General features: G+C 47.8%; 1 protein-coding gene across 1 annotated transcript in view; it reads left to right on the top strand.

Annotated features, from left to right (window-relative positions):
• LOC130192550 (protein MTSS 2-like) overlaps positions 1-12881 on the top strand; it is a 76458-nt gene extending 63577 nt beyond the window's left edge. The window contains exons 13-14 of the mRNA XM_056412618.1: positions 2790-2955; positions 4589-12881. Coding sequence (XP_056268593.1) covers positions 2790-2955; positions 4589-5466 — 1044 coding nt within the window. The 3' untranslated portion in view covers positions 5467-12881. The remainder of the gene's footprint in view (positions 1-2789; positions 2956-4588) is intronic.
• The last annotated feature ends 8202 nt before the right edge of the window (positions 12882-21083 follow it).

Raw genomic sequence — 21083 nt, 5'->3', positions numbered from 1 at the left:
GGCCTAACATGTGCTAAGGGCAAGTACAGTAGTACAGTCTACAGTAGCACAGTCTACAGTAGGACAGTAGTACAGTCTACAGTCTACAGTAGTACAGTAGTCCAGTCTACAGTAGTACAGTCTACAGTAGTACAGTAGCACAGTATACAGTAGTACAGTCTACAGTAGTAGTCTACATTAGTACAGACTACAGTAGTGCAGTCTACAGTAGTACAGTGGTACAGTAGCACAGTCTACAGTAGGACAGTCTCCAATAGTACAGTCTACAGTAGTACAGTAATACAGTCTACAGTAGTACAGTCTGCAATAGTACAGTCTACAGTAGTACAGTCTACATTAGTACAGGAATACAGTCTACAGTAGTACAGTCTACAGTAGTACAGACTACAGTACTACAGTAGTGACGTCTACAGTAGTACAGTCTGCAATAGTACAGTCTACAGTAGTACAGTCTGCAATAGTACAGTCTACAGTAGTACAGTCTACATTAGTACAGGAATACAGTTTACAGTAGTACAGACTACAGTACTACAGTAGTGACGTCTACAGTAGTACAGTCTACAGTAGTACAGTCTGCAATAGTACAGTCTACAGTAGTACAGTCTGCAATAGTACAGTCTACAGTAGTACAGTCTACATTAGTACAGGAATACAGTCTACAGTAGTACAGTCTACAGTAGTACAGTCTACAGTACTACAGTAGTGACGTCTACAGTAGTACAGTCTACATTAGTACAGACTACAGTAGGACAGTCTCCAATAGTACAGTCTACAGTAGTACAGTAATACAGTAGTACAGTCTGCAATAGTACAGTCTACAGTAGTACAGTCTACAGTAGTACAGACTACAGTAATACAGTCTACAGTAGGACAGTCTCCAATAGTACAGTCTACAGTAGTACAGTAGTACAGTCTGCAAAAGCACAGTCTACAGTAGTACAGTCTACAGTAATACAGTCTACAGTAGGACAGTCTACAGTAGTACAGTCTACAGTAGTACAGACTACAGTAGTACAGTCTACAGTAGTACAGTAATACAGTCTACAGTAGTACAGTCTACAATAGTACAGTACTACAGTCTACAGTAGTACAGTCTACAGTAGGACAGTAGTACAGTCTACAGTAGTACAGTCTACAGTACTACAGTAGTACAGTCTACAGTACTACAGTAGTGCCGTCTACAGTAGTACAGTCTACATTAGTACAGTAGCACAGTTTACAGTAGTACAGTCTACAGTAATACAGTCTACAGAAGCACAGTCTACAGTAGTACAGTCTACAGTAGTACAGTCTACAGTAGCACAGTCTACAGTAGTGCAGTCTACAGTAGTACAGTCTACATTAGTACAGTAGCACAGTCTACAGTAATACAGTAGGACAGCCTACATTAGTACAGACTACAGTAATACAGTCTACAGTAGGACAGTCTACAGTAGTACAGTCTACAGTAGTACAGTCTGCAATAGTACAGTCTACAGTAGTACAGTCTACAGTAGTACAGTCTACAATAGTACAGTCTACAGTAGTACAGTCTACAGTAGTACAGTCTACAATAGTACAGTCTACAGTAGTACAGTCTACAGTAGGACAGTAGTACAGTCTACAGTAGTACAGTCTACAGTAGTACAGTCTACAGTAGTACAGTCTACAGTAGTACAGTCTACAGTAGGACAGTCTACAATAGTACAGTCTACAGTTGTACAGTAGTGCAGTCTACAGTAGTACAGTAGTACAGTCTAAAGTAGTACAGACTACAATAGTACAGTAGTACAGACTACAGTAGCACAGTCTACAGTAGTGCAGTCTACAGTAGAACAGACTACAGTAGTACAGTAGCACAGTCTACAGTAGTGCCGTCTACAGTAGTACAGTAGTACAGTAGCACAGTCTACAGTAGTGCAGTCTACAGTAGTACAGTCTACAGTACTACAGTAGTGCCGTCTACAGTAGTACAGTCTACAGTAGTACAGTGGCACAGTCTACAGTAGTGCAGTCTACAGTAGTACAGACTACAGTAGCACAGTCTACAGTAATACAGACTACAGTAGGACAGTCTACAGTACTACAGTAGTGCCGTCTACAGTAGTACAGTCTACATAAGTACAGTAGTACAGTCTACAGTAATACAGTCTACAGTAGGACAGTCTACAGTAGTACAGTCTGCAATAGTACAGTCTACAGTAGTACAGTCTACAGAAGTACAGTCTACAAAGTACAGTATACAGTAGTACAGTATACAGTAGTACAGTCATGTATTTCCCTGAAGTACAATCCAGCCACATGTTGGTGGTACTTCTTATGTCTGAGAAGCTTTTGCTTTTCCACTTTGATTCCATATGAGGATGAGACAATAAACAATAGCAGCATGTGAAATAACCTATATGTAAATATATACTGTATATAGAAAATTGTCATTGGAACTGTGATAGAAGCTAAATGTGAATACATTCAGATTTGGTTTCTGTATCAGTTTTGGAGCGATGACCGTTTGTTTCTCCTGGTCCAATGGACTCACGGCGTTGTACCGCATTATTGCAATACAAAAAACTAAAAGGAATCATAAATGTATATGATAAATGTATTCATCGGTGATGAAGATGGAGTTTCTACAACATCCAGAGTTTTCATCCACTGAAGAAGACCTGCTTTTTCTTTTCACTGTGAATTATTAGCATACGGCTCATTGAAGCTCACGACATTTCTAACATGTCACTCATGTGATCAACCAAAAGGTTGAGGAGTTTGAATAACGTAGTTCAAACCTCCTCATTCTCTCCGTCCATCCCCAGCATGGAGAGGAGGTGTCTCCAGCCGCCAGTGACCTGGCCATGGTGCTGACCAGAGGACTGAGTATGGAGCAGCAGAAAAGCAAGAGAGACTCCCTGCAGTACTCCAGTGGCTACAGCACAGAGACCACAACCCCCTCCTGCTCCGAGGACACCATTCCTTCACAAGGTGGAACACTAATCTGCCGTCCACCTTTGTTCGACATGAAGCGATGGCTCAATAATAGCGACGGCGACATCATTGCTAATTGTCTTGTGTCTTCTGGAGGTGTTGGTGGCAAATATCCACAGAATTACAAAAGCACACAAGCAAATCCTAATGTATCTGCATCGTAAGACAATAGGTAACCCACGGTTCAAGAAACATTTACATTTATCTGAAGGCAGCAATAGAGCCAGCCTGTCAATCAAGCTTAACCTACGGCGTGGGTGATGCTGAGGGAAAGTGGAGTCGCGTAGGCGGCGGGATGCTCGTGCACTCGAGAGTCATGTAGTCATGCGGCAGCTATTTATTGTGGAACCTACGGACTTTTCGTAAAGCCTCTTTTTCTTGTACACAATGTTTAGTTGGCTAAACCTAACCACATGAAGTGGAAACTTGACAAGCTGGCTTCTGAGGAAACTCTAACTACAGAATCAGGTTCAGGCTTCTTTATGTGTACCTGTAGGTCGACTTGTTTCGCAATGGAAAGTGAGGGATTCATCCCGACACACATTACAATCAACACAGACAGCAAGACAGACAACAAGACAGACATGATGATAAGAATACACAACGCTACACATTCTCATACCTGGTCTGACACATATTTGTGTCAAGGATGAATAATAGGGTGAAAGCACACATCCTTGTGGGGAGCGACAGAATTCCAATAACCCTCACTCTTTGTGTCCTATTAGTTAAATAGCCAAGAATCCAACCCACGAAATTGTGACTGATGTCAGATTGTTCTAAAAGCCGACTGGTTCAAATGTGGGGTTGCATTGTGTTAAAAGCAGAGGAGAAATCTACAAGTAGAAAGAAGTCTGACATGAGATCCATTTCCCTCTAAGTGTTGAAATGTAGCAACGTGACTGTGGCACCTTCTACTCCTCTGTGGCCAGCAAACTGCATGGGATCAAGCCATTGCTCAGTTTCCTTAAAATGTCTGACCTTACCAGTTTTTCCAAAGATGTGAGCGCAATTGGTCTAAAATCATTTAGACTTTTGGGGCAACTGTATTTGGGAACAGGGACCACCACAGCATCCTTGCAGATTGTAGGTCCTCACATGCTGTGCCTGTAAGAACTCAGTTCAAGTTTGAGGTAAACGACCACAGATGTTGTGGTCCCGCTGCAGTGATCTCGTTCATTCTCAGGAACCCACATTAATTTGATACCTCCCGGCCGCCTTAATCACCTTATATTTTGCAAAATCTCTGCAAAGCCAACCTGTCAGAGGATGACATTATGGATTTTCTTGAAGAGGAATATCAATGTTTACAAGCACTGTCGAATTCTGACTTCATTCAGTAACCAAATTAAACAAAGTGAATCAGCCCTAATTATCCAAGCAGCTTGCACATTATATAAGAGTACTGACAGTTTCCTTGACAACAGCTGGGAGACGGCAATAACACCATGAAATGTAATAATATTCAATGCTGGCGGTCAGTATTGGCTTCCTTCTTCCAAATGATGTTTCTATCCCTGTGCTAATCTAATACTGTGACCACAGTACATTGTGTTTACTCTCATTCCTTTGATGCCAATTATCTCCTCTATCTCATGTCTTTTTACTCCCCCCTCCCCCACCCCTTTAGGTTCAGATTATGACTGCTACTCAGTGAACGGTGATGCTGAAGGACCAGATGGACAGACAGAGTTTGACAAGTCCTCCACCATTCCTCGACACTCTAATATTGCCCAGAACTACCGCCGCATGATTCAGACCAAGAGGCCAGCAAGCACAGCCGGCCTACCCAGCGGGGTTCTTGGTCCTGGGGGTCATGGGATACCAGGACAACCCGGCGGACCTGGAGCAGGGACTCCAGGCACCGCCACCATCCGCCGAACCCCATCTACCAAACCGGGCGTGAGGCGCACGCTGTCCAGTGCGGGGCCCATCCCCATCCGACCACCCATCGTGCCCGTCAAGACACCCACGGTTCCCGGACACTCGCATTCACTCGGCGCAGCTGGTGGCGGGTACGCAGGTGGGGGCCACTCGGGTGGCGTGCCTGTGCGCGTGGGCAGTGAGGAGTGCGTGTTCTTCACCGGAGTCGACGACGGGCAGGGAGCTCTCGATTATGTGAAGGCCTCACCGAAGCGCCTCAGCCTGCCGAACACCGCCTGGGGATCGGGGGCGGCGCTGGAGGTCTACACCCAGCAGCACGGAGGCCTCGCCATGGGAGCGGGATCCGGGGCCGGATCAGAGGAGGATCAGATGATCGCGGCCAATCGGCACAGCCTCGTGGAGAAGATCGGCGAGTTGGTAGCCAGCGCTCACGCCCTCGGAGAGGGGCAGTTTCCTTTCCCCGCCCTCCCCGATGACGCGGCCCTGCCACCAACCGGCCCCACCAACGCATTGTCAGGGACGGAGGGGGCGAAAGGTTCTGGTGACATGTTGACCACCATCAGGAGAGGAGTCCGCCTCCGCAAGACCGTCTCCAATGACCGCTCGGCGCCGCGCATTTTGTGATTGGAGGAGAAGCAACGAGAGGATGATACTAGTCAGCCAATAGGGAGTCAGGTGTTGGTGTGGTGCAACCCAACCGCCTAGTACATACACAGACACTTAACTACGTAGGGAAAGCTATAATATAAGAGAAGATAAATGAAAACAAACACAAAAAATAAGTTTAAAGACACCATTAGGGTAAATGATATATAATATAATGATAATATTAACATTAAAAATGTTAACTCACACTGACAAATACAAGTGAGATACTGAATATTGACAGGCTCCTAGCAGGCCACTATAACTAGTGTGTGTTGGATGCATGTTTGTCTTCTCTACACCTTCACCCAGGGACGAAAAGACTCGCAGGAAAAACAGATATGATTAAAAAAAGAAGAGGCAAAAGAAAGAGAGAAAGACTGGGTTTCTGTTTGTCGACTTACACCTTTCCCCATCCTCTTCTCCACCTAGCCTGGCTGTCTAATCCCAGATGAAAGACTGAAGGACGGTCCTGTGGGGGCGAGAGAGAGAGAGAGAGAGGGGGGGGGGGGGGGGTGAGAGTGCCGTGTGACCAGCTGGATTAAAACCCCGGCTGTCTCAGCAGCAACATATTGTACTTATTAGTCCACTGAACTGAAGCTTTGGTATTAGCACGGGGAGCTAACAAGCCAGAGGGCTCCTCTGGTTCATCCTAATGTAAAAAAAAAATAATTATGTTGGCATTGAACCGTGCTAGTGCCCCCTTCCCCCCTCTTTCTCTCTCTCTCTCTCTCTCTGTGTGTGTGTGTGTACTGTGTGCGGAGATTCATGTGTAGGCATGTGAAAACGTAAGCGTGTGTGTGCGCCCATGTGATTGATTGTGTGGGTGTGAGGGTGGTTGGGTAGAGCTCTGCTGCAGGACAGCTGGTTACCCAACAAGGGCAGGGCTTTTTTTCTCCTGTGTGTCGTACGTGTGTTTTCTTCTTCCTATCGTGACGTCATTTACCTTGTTGCAGCCGTACGACAAGTTGCGAGAAGTAATCCAGGCGCATAGATATATTCATATATATTTTCTAGAACCAGAGAGAAAATGCTGAAATCAGAAATGGAGCAATAAATGTGTGTTTTATTTTTCTTGTTTCTGAGAGGAGGATTAATGGGGGAGGGGAGAATGGGGGGGGGGGGGTGGAGGTTCTCCTTTGTCCCATTCAGGCAATCATCAGGAAAGCTAAATTACACATCGACTGTGAATCCACGCCTCGTCGTTGTGTTTTGTTGTCTCTCTCCCTGTCCCCGTCTCTTCCTGGTGGAGGAAATGGATTACAAAAATGCTGAAAAAAGTAACTGTAAAGCACTTTTGATAGGAGATGCAGCATGTACAATAGCCAATGGGTGTCGCGGAACTCAGACTGAATGAAAGGGAGCGTGAAAGTGAGAGAGACGGTTGCCAATAAGAGGGAAGTAAAATATACAGTTTATAGAAGGAGTAGAAGACAGGGAGGGACAAAGAGGAAGTGATGAAGACCGGTGGAGTTGGAGCGATTGGTCGAATGAGAGAAGGGAAAAGAAAGTAGAGCAAAAATATTTAACCCCAAAATTGTATAGGACGTCAGGACTCTTCAGGATTCTACAAGTACGGAATTAACACGTGGTGGCACTTGTGTCTAATTTCATGATGCAAATTCAAATACACTGTACAGAAAGGTCAGACTAAATGGTTGTTTGACCCAAGCGACGAACAAACCTATTTTCTTTGGAGCCTCGGAGATTCCCCTTCACTGTATTGGGGGGAGGCGGAGATCTCACAACCTGGCCGGATAAAAAACACGTCTAGACAATGTAGATGCAGACAGTAGAAAATATGTCTTTGTAATTTGGGTTCAACAACACTTCAGCTATCATCGACAATAGGCTTGAAATAACTTTGAGAGTATATTACGTTTGTTGGAGATACATGAATATACTTATCCAACAGGCCAGTGTCCAAAAAAACTGCAAACTAATCTCTTACATCTCATCTATAAATACTGTACATGTTTGCATTGTGGGGAAGTTAAACCTCGAACATAGTTGAATTATCACCCAGGTTGGCTCCAATTAAAACCCTTACAGAAAAAACTACAACGTTTTTTAATTCATACACGGACAACATGCAAACACTCAAGTACAGAGGGTTATAGTTGCAATAATGTCACCATAATAAGAGTCAAAAAAACAAAACAGTTGGTTGCTCAGTGTTGGGCCACCATTAGCTTCTCGCTAGCAAAGAGTAGCTTTGTCATCTCTGAAGGGATGTTACCTACTATTACTGTTGAGTAATTGATTTGTTAAGTTAGTTGCCCAACACTGGTTACTAATGAGCGGTGTCCCCTGAAACGTAAAAGAAAACGACTAAAATCCAGCATGTGTCCAGTCCCCGAAATCAGAGGTCGTTCCAGTAATCGGGTTGTCTGAGTGGACCGGACCAGTCCGGTTCAGCTCAGCACAGTGCAGAGGAACCAGCTCAGGACGCGGCTGCATAGGAGGATTGTTTACGGACACTCGGATGTGAGACTTATGAAGAAGCAGGAGGGTTTGGATTTAGACTGACAGCGAGAGGGAGTGTGTGTGTGTGTGTGTACGTGTGTGTGTATGCGTGTGTGTCCGCGTGTGTTAGGAGTGAGCGTTTCACTGCCGGTTCATAAAATATGTACTGTTTGTGCTCTACTTGTAAATGGGAATCAGGCACACAGATTTAAAAGGTTTGTGAGAAAATATCACATGGAATATTCTGTTCAGTATTTCGTTTGTTTTTATTTCATTCTGCAGTATTTTTTGAATATTTAGTCTTACTTTTAATCAATGTCAAAAAGAAAAAAAGACCAAACCTCCAGTTGAAACACAAACTGCTCATCGGTGTAACATCTGGATGTGCGGCGGCGTGCGGACCGAGTGAGTGTGTCCTCGTTTGGCTTTGTTTAGGATGAGGGGAGGAGGGGCGACTACTGTGCGTGTTGTCACATGTGGATGCTGTGTGTCGTATCAGCTGAATCTGATTGGTTGAGAGGGTGGAAGGGCAGAGCAGCGGTCTTGGGCTGCATAACCGCCCCTTCCAAAAAAGAAGGAAAGAAAACACATTTCTATGAGAAAATGTTCTTCTGAAGACCATCAAGGTCATGGTCACACTGTACATGAATATAATACACTGTACGTATGCTGAATGTAATGCAAGGTGAGAGGGGGGGGGTCAAACTGTGCGGGTTTGACTCGGCTGAACCGTGTCAGAACTTTGTTCTTGTACAACTGAATGAAGTTCAAAACCGCAGGGAAGCAATACAGCGGAAGTGCGCATGCTCCAGTATGGGTGCGTTAAAGGAAAATACCACTGTTCGGTCCACTCGGATGGCTAAGATTTCGATTTTCGTGGCACATTTTTACAACCGCCACTAGAGACGATCCCATTCGCCTGCCAGTGCTTTGTGTTTTATTCATTCCAGTGCAAAACTGAAACAACTGATTTCACTGCAAGTTATCTACAGTCCAGTATTGCTTGAGGAAAGGGTTAATCCTGCCCCCAGGATGGATTGCCCTCAGGACAACGACCAGGACAGGACACTCAAAATGTATGCGTCGAGACAGCCAGATCACACCGCTGGCTGCAGGATGAGTGTGAGACGAGAGTACGATACAACTGCTATTTTCCTTTAAAATGCCTGGTTAACAGCACACAAAAGTTATCTCACTAAACAATAATGTTTCTTCTTCTTCTTCTTTGTTTTTAAACATGCTGAATTATCTGTGTACTGAACTAACTGTCTAAACAAGCTGATCTAACTACTCTCTGCTACAGATGTGTCAATATGCCCATTGCTTCGAGTGTGCTTGTATGTGGGTAGAAGTATCGGCCGACCGGCACGTGGGCGGGGCGGAGGCTTCTCGGGCAACATAACGCTCCGCGGGAACATACATAGCCAGGTTGACATGCAGGCATGCGCACACACTCAAACACAAAAACAATCCTCTCTCCTGAGAAAGACACATCGTCCTAACTAACTACTGTACAGCATGTCCAACTAGCACTGACAAAAGAAGTAACATTTTAACATTGATTTCACAATTGTATTGAGTTAAAAAGTTGAATATATCCGATCTGAACTCTCAATGACATTACTGTGATTTTAATTCCTTTTGCCATTAGCGGCCTTGTTGCCGAGCTGGGTAACATCTGGATCGGGGCAAACATGGATCAAGTTTCATTTGACAGTGACACACAGTAAGCACACTCCACTCAAGATTGAACTGATGACACTGTGTCCCCACACATACGGCGAGCCCGACAGATTATAGTGCTGTTGAGTATTGTGTATGTACCCTTGACTAATAGGAGCTCACAAAGTGTTGACAGAATTGTTTAACATTTTGGGAAATACCTTCCAGCACATGGTTAGCTTAGCTTAGCATAAAACAACAGGAAGCACAGGGAAACTGCTAGCTGGCTTTGACCAAAGTTAAAGTGGCAATGCACATGTTGTTGTTGTTGTTGGTTTTTTCTTCTTTTTTCCCCTAAACTTACCACTATGAAGTACATGTTGATTGCACAATGTAATGGCAATTTTGACATCATTGGGTATTTAGATTGGTTCCTGATACACTTCGCTTTCACTATGCAATCCTGTCTGCCCTGGGTACCGTCTCCTAAGCTCCAGTCATGGCACAAAGGAAGTGCGTCAACCATTGATCAGCCAAAGCGGGAAGAGGTTAGAGCTTTTGTTTTTTCCCGCAAGCTATCCGTCGTCACCGGAGAGTGTGACGGTAACTTCTTCACAGTTAAAACGCAGCACAGTGGAAAACAAAAGCGGTTGGTAACGGCGGTTGGCAAAACTTGCTTGTTGCCACATTAAACAATCCATTACTAAAGATTATGTCAGAGTTATTTTATACCTATGGTTCTATGGGGGGGGGGGGGGGGGATGTCCAGTGCCAGAATCGACGGACAGAGAAAATAAATAGCGCCAATGGCTAAAAAAGCTAACTTTCCAAAATATTGAGCTTTTTCTTTACTATGGAAAACATATTTACAGATGAAAACCGGGGGAAGTCGTTTGAGATGGTGGGACCGCAGTGGGACGGAGATTTAAACACTCAACAGCACCATTATCTGAAAAGCCCACAGGTGTCGGCCTTCTAAATCTGCCAATTAAATAACTTTCCAATGTGTTTCAGCACTCAAGTAGGGAGACTGTTTTACACCGGTGTATCCTTCCCTCCTTATTCCTCTCTATTATCTTCTCATTTTCTCACCTCCATCCACTGGCGCAGAATACCCAGGGATGCCATCTCGCTGACAAGTTGGAAAACAAAGCGTGTCATGATGAGAGTCCCATCGGCTGCACTCGGTCTCTCTCGTGCCTCGCAGCCCATCAAAGCTAATGAAACATAATTCTGATGAAGTCTTTATTCACTCTGCAGTTAACAATAGCTCAGCTCTCTCTTTCTCTCTCTCCCTCTGTCGGCCCTACACTCCCCTCCCTGTATGTCTCTCTGTATTTAAGGTATGAGTGTGTGCCACTGTTCACATGTGTGTGTGGTAATGGCTAATGTGTGGTTCCATTATGTGTCCGGGGTGTGTTGTTCAAAGAGCCAGAGGCATTAGTGAGGCCAGAAGGCTCTCCGTTGTACACTGTAACATGAGCTGGCTTCAAGGCAGCAGATGGAGGCCTGACACGCCATCTCGCTGCTAGATTACATTTTAATTAATTTTGATCAGGCTTATTAAGACGTCTTTTTTGGCATCATCTCACGGGAAGCTTATATTACTTTGATGGTTTATTGCCGAGCTTCTGTCAAAGAAACCTAAGGATGCACATATGAGCAGTTATTCAACATGCACTGGGACCTTTTTTTACTCACGTTGGCGTCACAAGAGATCGTCCGGTGTGCAAAGCCCAGGGTTGTTAAGACCATCAAAACCCGGTCTCCGTCCAACTAAACTGCATCTTCAATAGCAAAAATAAATGTCTCCCCAGTAACAATCGTGGTTTTAAACACACAAAAACCCCAAACATGTATTCTTAGTTAGGTTTCTAAATAGTGACAGTTTAGCTTAAATCTAATACTGTTTGTTGCGTTATTAAACTTACAGACGTGAATAAATATGCGTAACGTTTGGTTTTTCACGCATTACACAAGAAGCAGAAAGTACAATCACGCCTTTAAAAACATCGCAAGTCAGCAAGTCCGCATACAGTTCTGCCGTCGCCTGCCCGTTGTGAGTTGATGAACATTCGGCTGCCAAGAAACTAGTTTCCCTCGTTACTCAGCTTTATAGAAAAGCTGGCAGACTTCCATCGCGAACACTCCTGGCAGCGTGAACACACCGTCGCAAATCTATGAGGAAGTGTTGCGGAGCGCTGCCTTATTGGTGGTAGTTTCCCATCAAATGTGTCCGCAGTTACCTTCATTCCCGTTTTAAGAACAGAATCAGCATCAGAATCAGGTTTTATTGGCCAAGTAAGTTTGCACAAATAAGGAATTTGACTTGGTAAAGTGACTCTGTGTGCTTACACAAAATATACATTACAACACAATACAATACAAAACAAACAGTGCAACAGGACCTATTTAAAAGATCTTTATTCGACTGATTATGAGAATGACCCCGGGATGTGCCCGGTATTGTGAAGGTGCATGGAGCCCACTCCTTTAGCCATCTGCCCAGGTTATTTTGAATGTGTATGGCTGCATGAATGTGTGTTGCACACGGACACGTGGTTAAGACCCCTACTGTTCCTCCCTCCCACCCACACGCATTCTGTAAATCCTTCCTGCTGTCTAATACTGAATACGCACACACACACTCGTCTGAAGCAAACATGACAAAGGTAGTTTCTCCAAAGCTTCGTGGTGGTCCGTTTAAGTCCTCCGGGGCATCATGACGAAACCTGTTGCAACTTCCCGCCACACAGCCGTGCGGAGTGGCCTCATGGGGCCGCCATAACTGAACCGAATGTCCCGCTGTCAATAGTCCAGCTCTCAGAGGTGCCGTTCGCTCGCTCGCTTTCCTCTCCGTCTCTTCTTCTTCTTTGTGGCCTCCAAACCATGAAGTCTCTCCGCAACTGACCAGTGAGTCGTTGCTGTCGGGCCAATTCTGGTCAAAGCATAACATTGTGACAACATCTGCTTCACGTCTGTACAAACCGATATCTTGCTCCTCCCCCTCCCCACCTGGCCCTGCAGGCGCTTTGGTCCCGTCTTTCTCTCCTCCTCCTCCTCCTCCTGTCCCCTCTCCTGCTCTTCTATAATTTATTGTGACTTGAGTTCTACGGTTGTTTGGCCTCCGTCGCTGAAGGTTTTTTCTTTTTTCTGTCTTCCTTTTTGTAAAATTGACCCTTTTTTTTGTTAACTTTAGTCACTGCTAATGTAACAAAACGCACTGTGATGATTCCAGTATTAATAAAAGTTGTACTTAAACTGTGCGCTGCGGTGTGAAGCGGGTCTTATTAATCAACAGGGGAACGGGCTAAAGGTCCAGGAGATTCTGTCCGCTGAGAGAAGCGGATGGATATGGGTCAGTGAAGGTCACGAGGAGTCATAGAGGCCAACTGTCGGCAATGAACCTAACAATAATAACAGTGTCATGTTAATATTTTACCGTGACAGTTCCGTGTGATGAAAAGTGTGTGGAAGAGATTAAATATTAGCTGAACTTTCATCAACAACAATATTAACTTAAATAACTTACTGCGAGTAAAAGAAGACACTTTGTGTCCACACTGTATTTAAATGTTGTAGCAGGACATAAAGTGACCCACGATGCTAAAATAAATCAATAATATATTCAGAAATGAATCATTTGCTTTATTTCTTACTAAATAATAGTTTAGTGTCAGGTCAAATGCTGTGACACATTTAGCACAAGGGCCGTGTCCAGTTTCCCAATCAGTTTCTACTAAAATAATATCATCAAATACAAATTAAAAAACTATGTTTTCACATACAATTTGTCATGGTGGGTGGTGCATTAATCGATAATAAAATTTTACAACAATCCACATTATGCAAGAATTAAGAATATAAAATAAAGTGCACAGACAGGCAGGTAACAGTACTTTAAACAGTGTAAGTACGTGTAGGTTTAAAGTAACAAGTGTATTTAAAGTGAAGACCTAAGTGATGTGCAGGGGAGTGACCGGTAGGAGATTGTCCTGGGGATGACAGTCAGTCCATGTACAGTTATTGGATTACATCTGGAGAACAGACAGAGCTGAATGAAAACATTGACAACTTAGTTTTCATAATTGTGAGCACTGAAGCTCACACTGGCCTACAGTGGTGGTTCTCAAAGTAAATTAGAATAAATGATTCTGTATTTCTCAATTCAAAAAGCATCTTGTATTACCAAACCATAACTCAATTAGAATACAAGTATTGCTCAAGAACTGAATGCATGAATAAAGCACTGACACATTTGTTTGAACTTTAACAAGATATGTCAAGCTTTGAATAGTGGCTCCTAACCTGGAGGTCGGGCCCCTACATCTGAGGGGTCACAGGATGTTAAACAAGATGTGAAATAGGTGCAAAACCAATTTCTTCCTCTTCAATTTATGCTCATTCCTCTGGCTTTTCTCCCATTTTTATGTTGCAAGACTGAATAGATTAACCTTTTCAGGTCACAAAATACTAAACAATGTACAAATTATGTTCATTATGCAACTCGAGACACAAGGTTGCCAGTAGAAACTGTTTTGCTTTAGAAACGGTTGGAACCACAGCTGTGTTAAATTATATCTATACTATTGCAGTAGTCATTCATGCCAAAATGTAACTATTAAATGGGTTTATTACAATCCTCCAGTCAAATATAACAATTGTTTTTCTTCTTTTTTTTGTAAAAAATGAGGAACGTGTAGTATCTTATAAAGTTATACTAGTTTTCCCAAATAACAGAATACCTATACTCTTTGGACACATTATCACAGGTATCATAAACTTGATTACAACTCTATATTCTAAGAAAGAACCACGTAGATCTCCAGGAAATCGCCTCTTTAGCGGAGGAGGAAATGACTAGCAGTGGTCGACTGCAAGGCTAAAGAAAAGAAAAGAAATAGAAATCCTTTTTTATTGTCAGATTACATAGTCATTGTGGCAGCGGGGTGTGTTTAAGCTCGGCTGCAGAGTGGGTGGAGCGGGGGTGTGGTTCAGGGAACGGTGTCTGATTGTCATCAGCTGGTCGGGTGACAATCAGACCAGCTGATGACAATCTAGGTTTGTGTATCTGCGAGGCTCTGTCCCCATAAAGGAGCTGGACAGGAGGAAGAGGGGAGCGATGAGCAGGGACACAGTCGGCGGTCAGAGCGCTCAAATAAAGCCCGTTACCAACGTTCCCTATGGTTGCGCATTCCTTGGTGCTTAGGGGGGGGAAAACCTACCGGTGACGGCCACGAACCTGTCACACTGGAGCCAAACGTGGGACCCCTTTAAAAAAAAAAACAAGACCCAGATCTGCCAACCCAGCATGTGATGGTGCTGGGGCAGATGCTGTGTCAGATGGCAGCAACGATGAAGGACCGGGCGGAGGCAGACCGGCAGATACTGGGGAGGCTCCTGGTCCAGGCAGAGGAGCAGACTCGGGCCCTGGAACTGCTCGCCGCCCAGACCGCGGCGGCACCTATCCCTTCCCTGGGCGGGTGGAGCTTAAGAAAATGACGGCGGACGCGCACAGTCATTTTGGAGGCGTTCGAGACGGTGGCGGAGGCATGCGGCTGGCCAGCGGGGGAGTGGGCGGTTCGCCTCCTGCCCCTGCTCACCGGGGAGGCGCAGACTGCGGCCCTGGGCCTTCCCCCAGTTTCACGCCACAGTTACACGGACGTGCGGGCGGTGATAGATCGGCTGGGGCTGACTCCTGAGGATCACGCGGTTCCGCGAGCGACGATGGGGCCCGATGACCGGCCATTCGCGCAGCATAGCGGCTGAGGGCAGCGAAGGTGGCTGCAGCCGGGAGCACAAGAGGGCGCAGGCGGTGGCAGAACGGCGATCCTGGAGCAGTTTGTTGGAGGGTTGCCAGCTGAAACGTCGACGTGGGTCTGCTGCCACCGCCCAACATCGCTGGAGGCCGTCACTCTGGCGGAGGACCACCTGGCGGTGCACCCGGTGGCCAGGCGGACAGCGACGGCGCACTGGCTCGCCCCGATGCAGGCCCTGCGCGACTCCATACCGCCCCAGTAAACACGGCACCCTTCCCAACCCACAGGTAGTCCCTCAAACACCAGGGCAGGAGTGTTGGAGGTGCAGGCCGGACACATCCGGTGGGAGTGTCCGCTGAGGGAGGTGGGCCAGGTGATCCGGGTTGCCTCTCCGGCAGCCCTCCCCAGGTCCGGGAGCGATATACCGTGTACCGGTAAGAATCCAGGGGGGTGTACATCAGGCAATGGTGGATTCCGGCTGTACACAGTCTATGATCCACCAGAGCCTGGTTCGACCAGGGGCATTGGTGGAGGCATTGTGGGTGAAGATAAGGTGGGTGCATGGGGACATTCACGAGTATCCCATAGTGTCAGTGGAAATTAGACATTGGGGTAAAAAGCATAACGTGAAGGTCGCGGTTAGCTCATGCGCACGCACCCCTTAATCTTGGGAACCGATTGGCCAGGGTTTGATAAGTTAATGGGGAAGGCTGCGGGGGTGCGTTCACGGCAGACAGGGTCATGCGGTGTGTGCGCCGTGCTCAGCGGTGACGCGAGGTTGTCCGACACTGCAGACGGGAAGGGGGAACCGGTGGAGCCTCCTATGGAGACTCCTCCGGCTCCCGAGTTTCACTCCATGGAAGATTTTCCACTCGAGCAGTCTCGGGACGATACTCTACGCTCAGCCTTTGACCAAGTGATACGAATTGATGGTCAGCTGGTGCGCTGACTTAGCGCAGACATATCCGCACTTCACATTGATCAGGGACAGACTGTACAGAGTGAGCCGTGACACTCACACAGGGCAGGAAAGCACCCAGTTGCTGGTGCGAAGAGCCGCGGAAATGGTTTTCCAGGCGGCTCACTATAACCCGATGGCTGGTCACATGGGGTATGATAAAACTCTGGACCGGATAATGACCCGATTTTATTGGCGGGCATCCGGGCGGATGTGCGCCGTTGGTGCGTCCTGCCGGAGTGTCAATTGGTAAACCCTCCGGCCATTCCCAGGGCACCTTTGCGCCTCTGCCATTAATGGAGGTTCCATTTGAGCGTATCGCTATGGACCTAATCGGGCCATTTCACCGGAGTGCACGTGGATATCGCTTTGTGTTAGTCTTCGTGGATTACGCAACACGATACCCGGAGGCGTGCCCTTAGCAACATTTCTGCAAAGAGTGTCGCGCAGGCGCTGTTTCAGGTCATCTCCCGAGTCGGAATCCCGAAAGAGATTCTGACGGACCAGGGCACCCAGTTCATGTCAAGAACACTGAGAGAACTTTACGGGTTACTGGGCATCAAGTCTATTCGGACCAGTGTGTACCACCCACAGACCGGCGGTCTGGTGGAGCGTCTGAATAAGACTTTGAAGTGCATGATCCGTAAATTTATTAATGACGATGAACGTGGTGGGATAAATGGCTTGACGCTCTGTTGTTTGCAGTACGGGAGGTTCCCAGGCCTCCACGGGATTTTCTCCTTTGAACTTTTGTTCGGCAGGACTCCACGAGGGTGCTCGACCTCATTAAAGAAAATTGGGAGGAGGGCCGAGCACCAGTAAAACGAGATCCAACACGTCCTGGACCTGCGAGCAAAGCTCCACACACTGGGTCAGCTGTCACGTGAGAATTTGCTCCAGGCCCAGGAGCGTCAGCAGCCCAGTACAACAGAGGTGCCAGGCTGAGACAATTCACACCGGGAGAGAAGGTACTTGTATTGCTTCCTTCTTCCAGCTCTAAACTCCTCGCCAAGTGGCAAGGGCCCTTTGTGGTCACCGCACGGCGAGTGGGGGATGTCGACTATGAGGTGGTGCGTTCTGATAGGGGCGGAGCTACACAGATTTACCACCTCAACCTCCTAAAAGCATGGAGGGAGGTGGAGTCTGTTTCTCTGGTGTCCTCGGTATCTGAGAGAGGAGCTGGGGCCTGAGGTCCCAAAATCCACCAATCCGGCCTCGCTCCATTGTGAAGACCGTCTCCGGGACCCAGAAAACAGACATTGCCCGGTTGCAAAAGCAGTTTGCTGATGTGTTCTCTCTCCTTCCAGGACGCACAAACCTCATAGAGCACGAGATTGAGACTCCTCCGGGCGTGACAGTGCGGTTACGACCCTACAGGTTACCTGAACACAAGAGAAAGGTGGTTCAGCGGGAATTGGCTGCAATGCTGGAGATGGGGGTAATAGAAGAGTCCCACAGTGCCTGGTGTAGCCCCATTGTTCTTGTGGTCAAGAAGGATGGGTCTATTCGGTTCTGCGTGGACTATCGCAGGGTGAACGATGTGTCACGGTTCGATGCTTACCCAATGCCCCGGGTCGACGAGCTCCTGGACCGACTGGGCACTGCGTGTTTCTTTACGACACTGGATTTAACCAAGGGCTACTGGCAGATTCCTCTGTCGCCAGAGTCTAAGGAAAAAACGGCCTTCTCCACTCCGTTTGGGTTATACCAATTCACCACGCTTCCCTTTGGGTTGTTCGGGGCCCCAGCCACCTTTCAGCGCCTCATGGACCGGGTGCTGCGGCCGCACGCTGCATATGCTGCTGCCTACTTGGATGATGTGATCATACACAGCACCACCTGGGCGGAGCATGTGCAGCGGGTCACGCAGTGCTGGAGTCCCTGAGGCAGGCGGGCACTAACCAGAAGTGTGCAGTTGGACGGAGGTGCGGTATCTGGGGTACCCCTTGGGCGCCGGGCAGGTGCGCCTCAGGTGGACAAGACCGCCGCCATCGCAGCCTGCCCGCGCCCAAGACTAAAAAGAGGTGAGGCAGTTTTGGGGCTGGCGGGTTATTACAGGCGGTTCATCCCGAACTTTGTGGAGCTGACCAGCCCATGACTGACCTGACCCGGAAAGGTGCCTCAGATCCGGTCCAGTGGACGGAGCAGTGCCAGTTGGTGTTTGAGGAGGTAAAGCAAGCTCTCTGTGGGGAACCACTCCTCCACACACCGAACTTCTCTCCCTTTACTCTGCAGACTGATGCGTCGAACAGAGGGCTGGGGCCGTTTGTCCCAGCAGGTAGAGGGGTTTGACCGCCCCGTGTTGTACATCAGCCGCAAGCTGTCGGAGAGGGAGGGCAGGTACAGCACGGTGGAGAAGGAGTGCCTCGCCATCCGGTGGGCGGTCGACTCCCTGCGCTACTACCTCCTGGGACGCTCATTCACCCTCTGGTCGGACCATGCCCCGCTCCAATGGCTCCACTGCATGAAAATACCAACGCCCGAATCACTCGGTGGTATCTGCCTTAACAGCCTTTTAATTTCAAGGTGATCCATAGGCCGGGACACAGATGGTCGTGGCCGACTTCCTCTCCCGCTCTCATGGGGGAGGGGATGTTGCCCTGGCCTAAGTCGGGCGGTGGAGGTATGTGGCAGCGGGGTGTGTTTAAGCTCGGCTGCAGAGTGGGTGGAGCGTGGGTGTGGTTCAGGGAACGGTGTCTGATTGTCATCAGCTGGTCTGATGACAATCAGACCAGCTGATGACAATCTAGGTTTGTGTATCTGCGAGGCTCTGTCCCCATAAAGGAGCTGGACAGGAGGAAGAGGGGAGCCATGAGCAGAGACACAGTCGGCGGTCAGAGCGCTCAAATAAAGCACGTTACCAACGTTCCCTCTGGTTGCGCATTCCTTGGTGCTTAGGGGGGGGAAAACCTACCGGTGACGGCCAGGAACCTGTCACAGTCATATACAGTGGCGGCTGGTGACATTTTGGGGGGGGCGCAATTGGGCGACGCGGTTTAAATAGCACTCAACAATGAGAAGAAAAGAGGTTTTGAGTAGAATATTGTAAAAAACAAAGCTTTATTTCAAGAACACAGCGTGCTCAACACTGTCCAATAACAACTATCAACACACTGTAACTTTGGGCATGAGAGGTTCAGAATCAGAATCAGAAACAGTTTTATTGCCAGGAATGTTTACACAAACGAGGAATTTTTTTGGCGGAAGGTGCAACATTTGGACATGACAAACAAACAACAATCAACACGACAGAAAGACAACAAATAATGTGGAAGTGTTTGGGTGTGTGCTTCAAGTGGTGTGTTTTAGTTAAAAGTGTATGTTACGCGTGGCGTGTGTTTAAGTTAAAGTGCATGTAAATAAAGTGGCATGTGTGGAGGAGGCCTCAAGTTAAAGTGCATGTTAAAGTGACGTGTGTGGAGGAGGCCTCCAGGAGGGAAGAAGGAGGAGGAGGGAGGAGGGGAGGAAGAGGAGGAGGAGGAAGAGGAAGGAGCGGGAAGAAGGAGGAGAGAGGAAGGTGGAAGAAGAGGTGGTAGTCCTGGGGGTGACAGTCAGTCAGTCCCGGGCTCCATTGATGAGCCCGACTGCCGACGGAAAAACTTTGGTGTGGCGGGTGGTCTTTGTCATGATGGACCGCAGCCTCCTCCCCGAGGGGAGGGACTCGAACAAGGAGTGTCCAGGGTGGGAGGGGTCAGCGACAATCTTTCTGGCCCGCTTCAGTGACCTGGAAGTGAACAGGACCTGGAGGGAAGGCAGATTGCAGCCGATAACCCTCTCGGCCGAGCGGATGATGCTCTGCAGCCTGCACTTGTCTTTGGCCGTGGCTGCAGGGTGCCAGACGGTGATGGAGGAGCAGATGATGGACTCAACGATGGCCGGTAGAATTGTACCATCATTTTCCCTGGCAGGTTGAATTTCCTCAGCTGCCTCAGGAAGAACATCCTCTGCTGGGCCTTCTTGGTGATGGAGCCGATGTTCAGCTCCCACTTGAGGTCCTGGGTGATGATGGAGCCCAGGAAGCGGAAGGACTCCACAGCGTCGGGAGAGTCACACAGGATGAGAGGGCGGGTGGGGCTGCATTCCTCCTGAAATCCACAACCATCTCCACTGTCTTTAGGCGTTGAGCTCCAGGTTGTTCTGGCTGCACCAGGTCACCAGGTGGTCAGTCTCCCACCTGTAGGCGGTCTCGTCCCCACCAGAGATGAGCCCAATGAGGGTGGTGTCATCCGCGAACTTCAGGAGCTTGACGGACTGGTGACTGGAGGTGCAGCTGTTGGTGTACAGGGAGAACAGCAGAGGGGAAAGAACACAGCCTTCGGGGGAACCTGTGCTGGTGGTCCGGGAGCCTGAGACGTGTTTCCCCAGCCTCACGTGCTGCTTCCTGTCGGTCAGGAAGTCTGTGATCCACCTGCAGGTGGAGTCGGGCACGTGCAGCTGGGAGAGCTTGTCCTGCAGCAGGGATGGGATGATTGTATTGAAAGCAGAGCTGAAGTCCACAAACAGGATCCTGGCGTAGGTTCCTGGGGAGTCCAGATGCTGGAGGATGTAGTGAAGGGCCATGTTGACTGCGTCGTCTGCAGACCTGTTGGCTCTGTAGGCGAACTGCAGGGGGTCCAGGAGTGGGTCTGTGATGGTCTTAAGGTGTGACAGGACCAAGCGTTCAAAGGACTTCATGACCACAGAGGTCAGGGCGACGGGCCTGTAGTCATTGAGTCCTGTGATCTTGGGTTTTGGGGACGGGGATGATGGTG

The sequence above is a fragment of the Pseudoliparis swirei genome, chromosome 4, assembly GCF_029220125.1.
Source record: "Pseudoliparis swirei isolate HS2019 ecotype Mariana Trench chromosome 4, NWPU_hadal_v1, whole genome shotgun sequence".
NCBI lineage: Eukaryota > Metazoa > Chordata > Actinopteri > Perciformes > Liparidae > Pseudoliparis > Pseudoliparis swirei.
The sequence above is the reverse complement of the archived record's forward strand: the minus strand, read 5'-3'. Positions and strand labels throughout refer to the sequence as shown.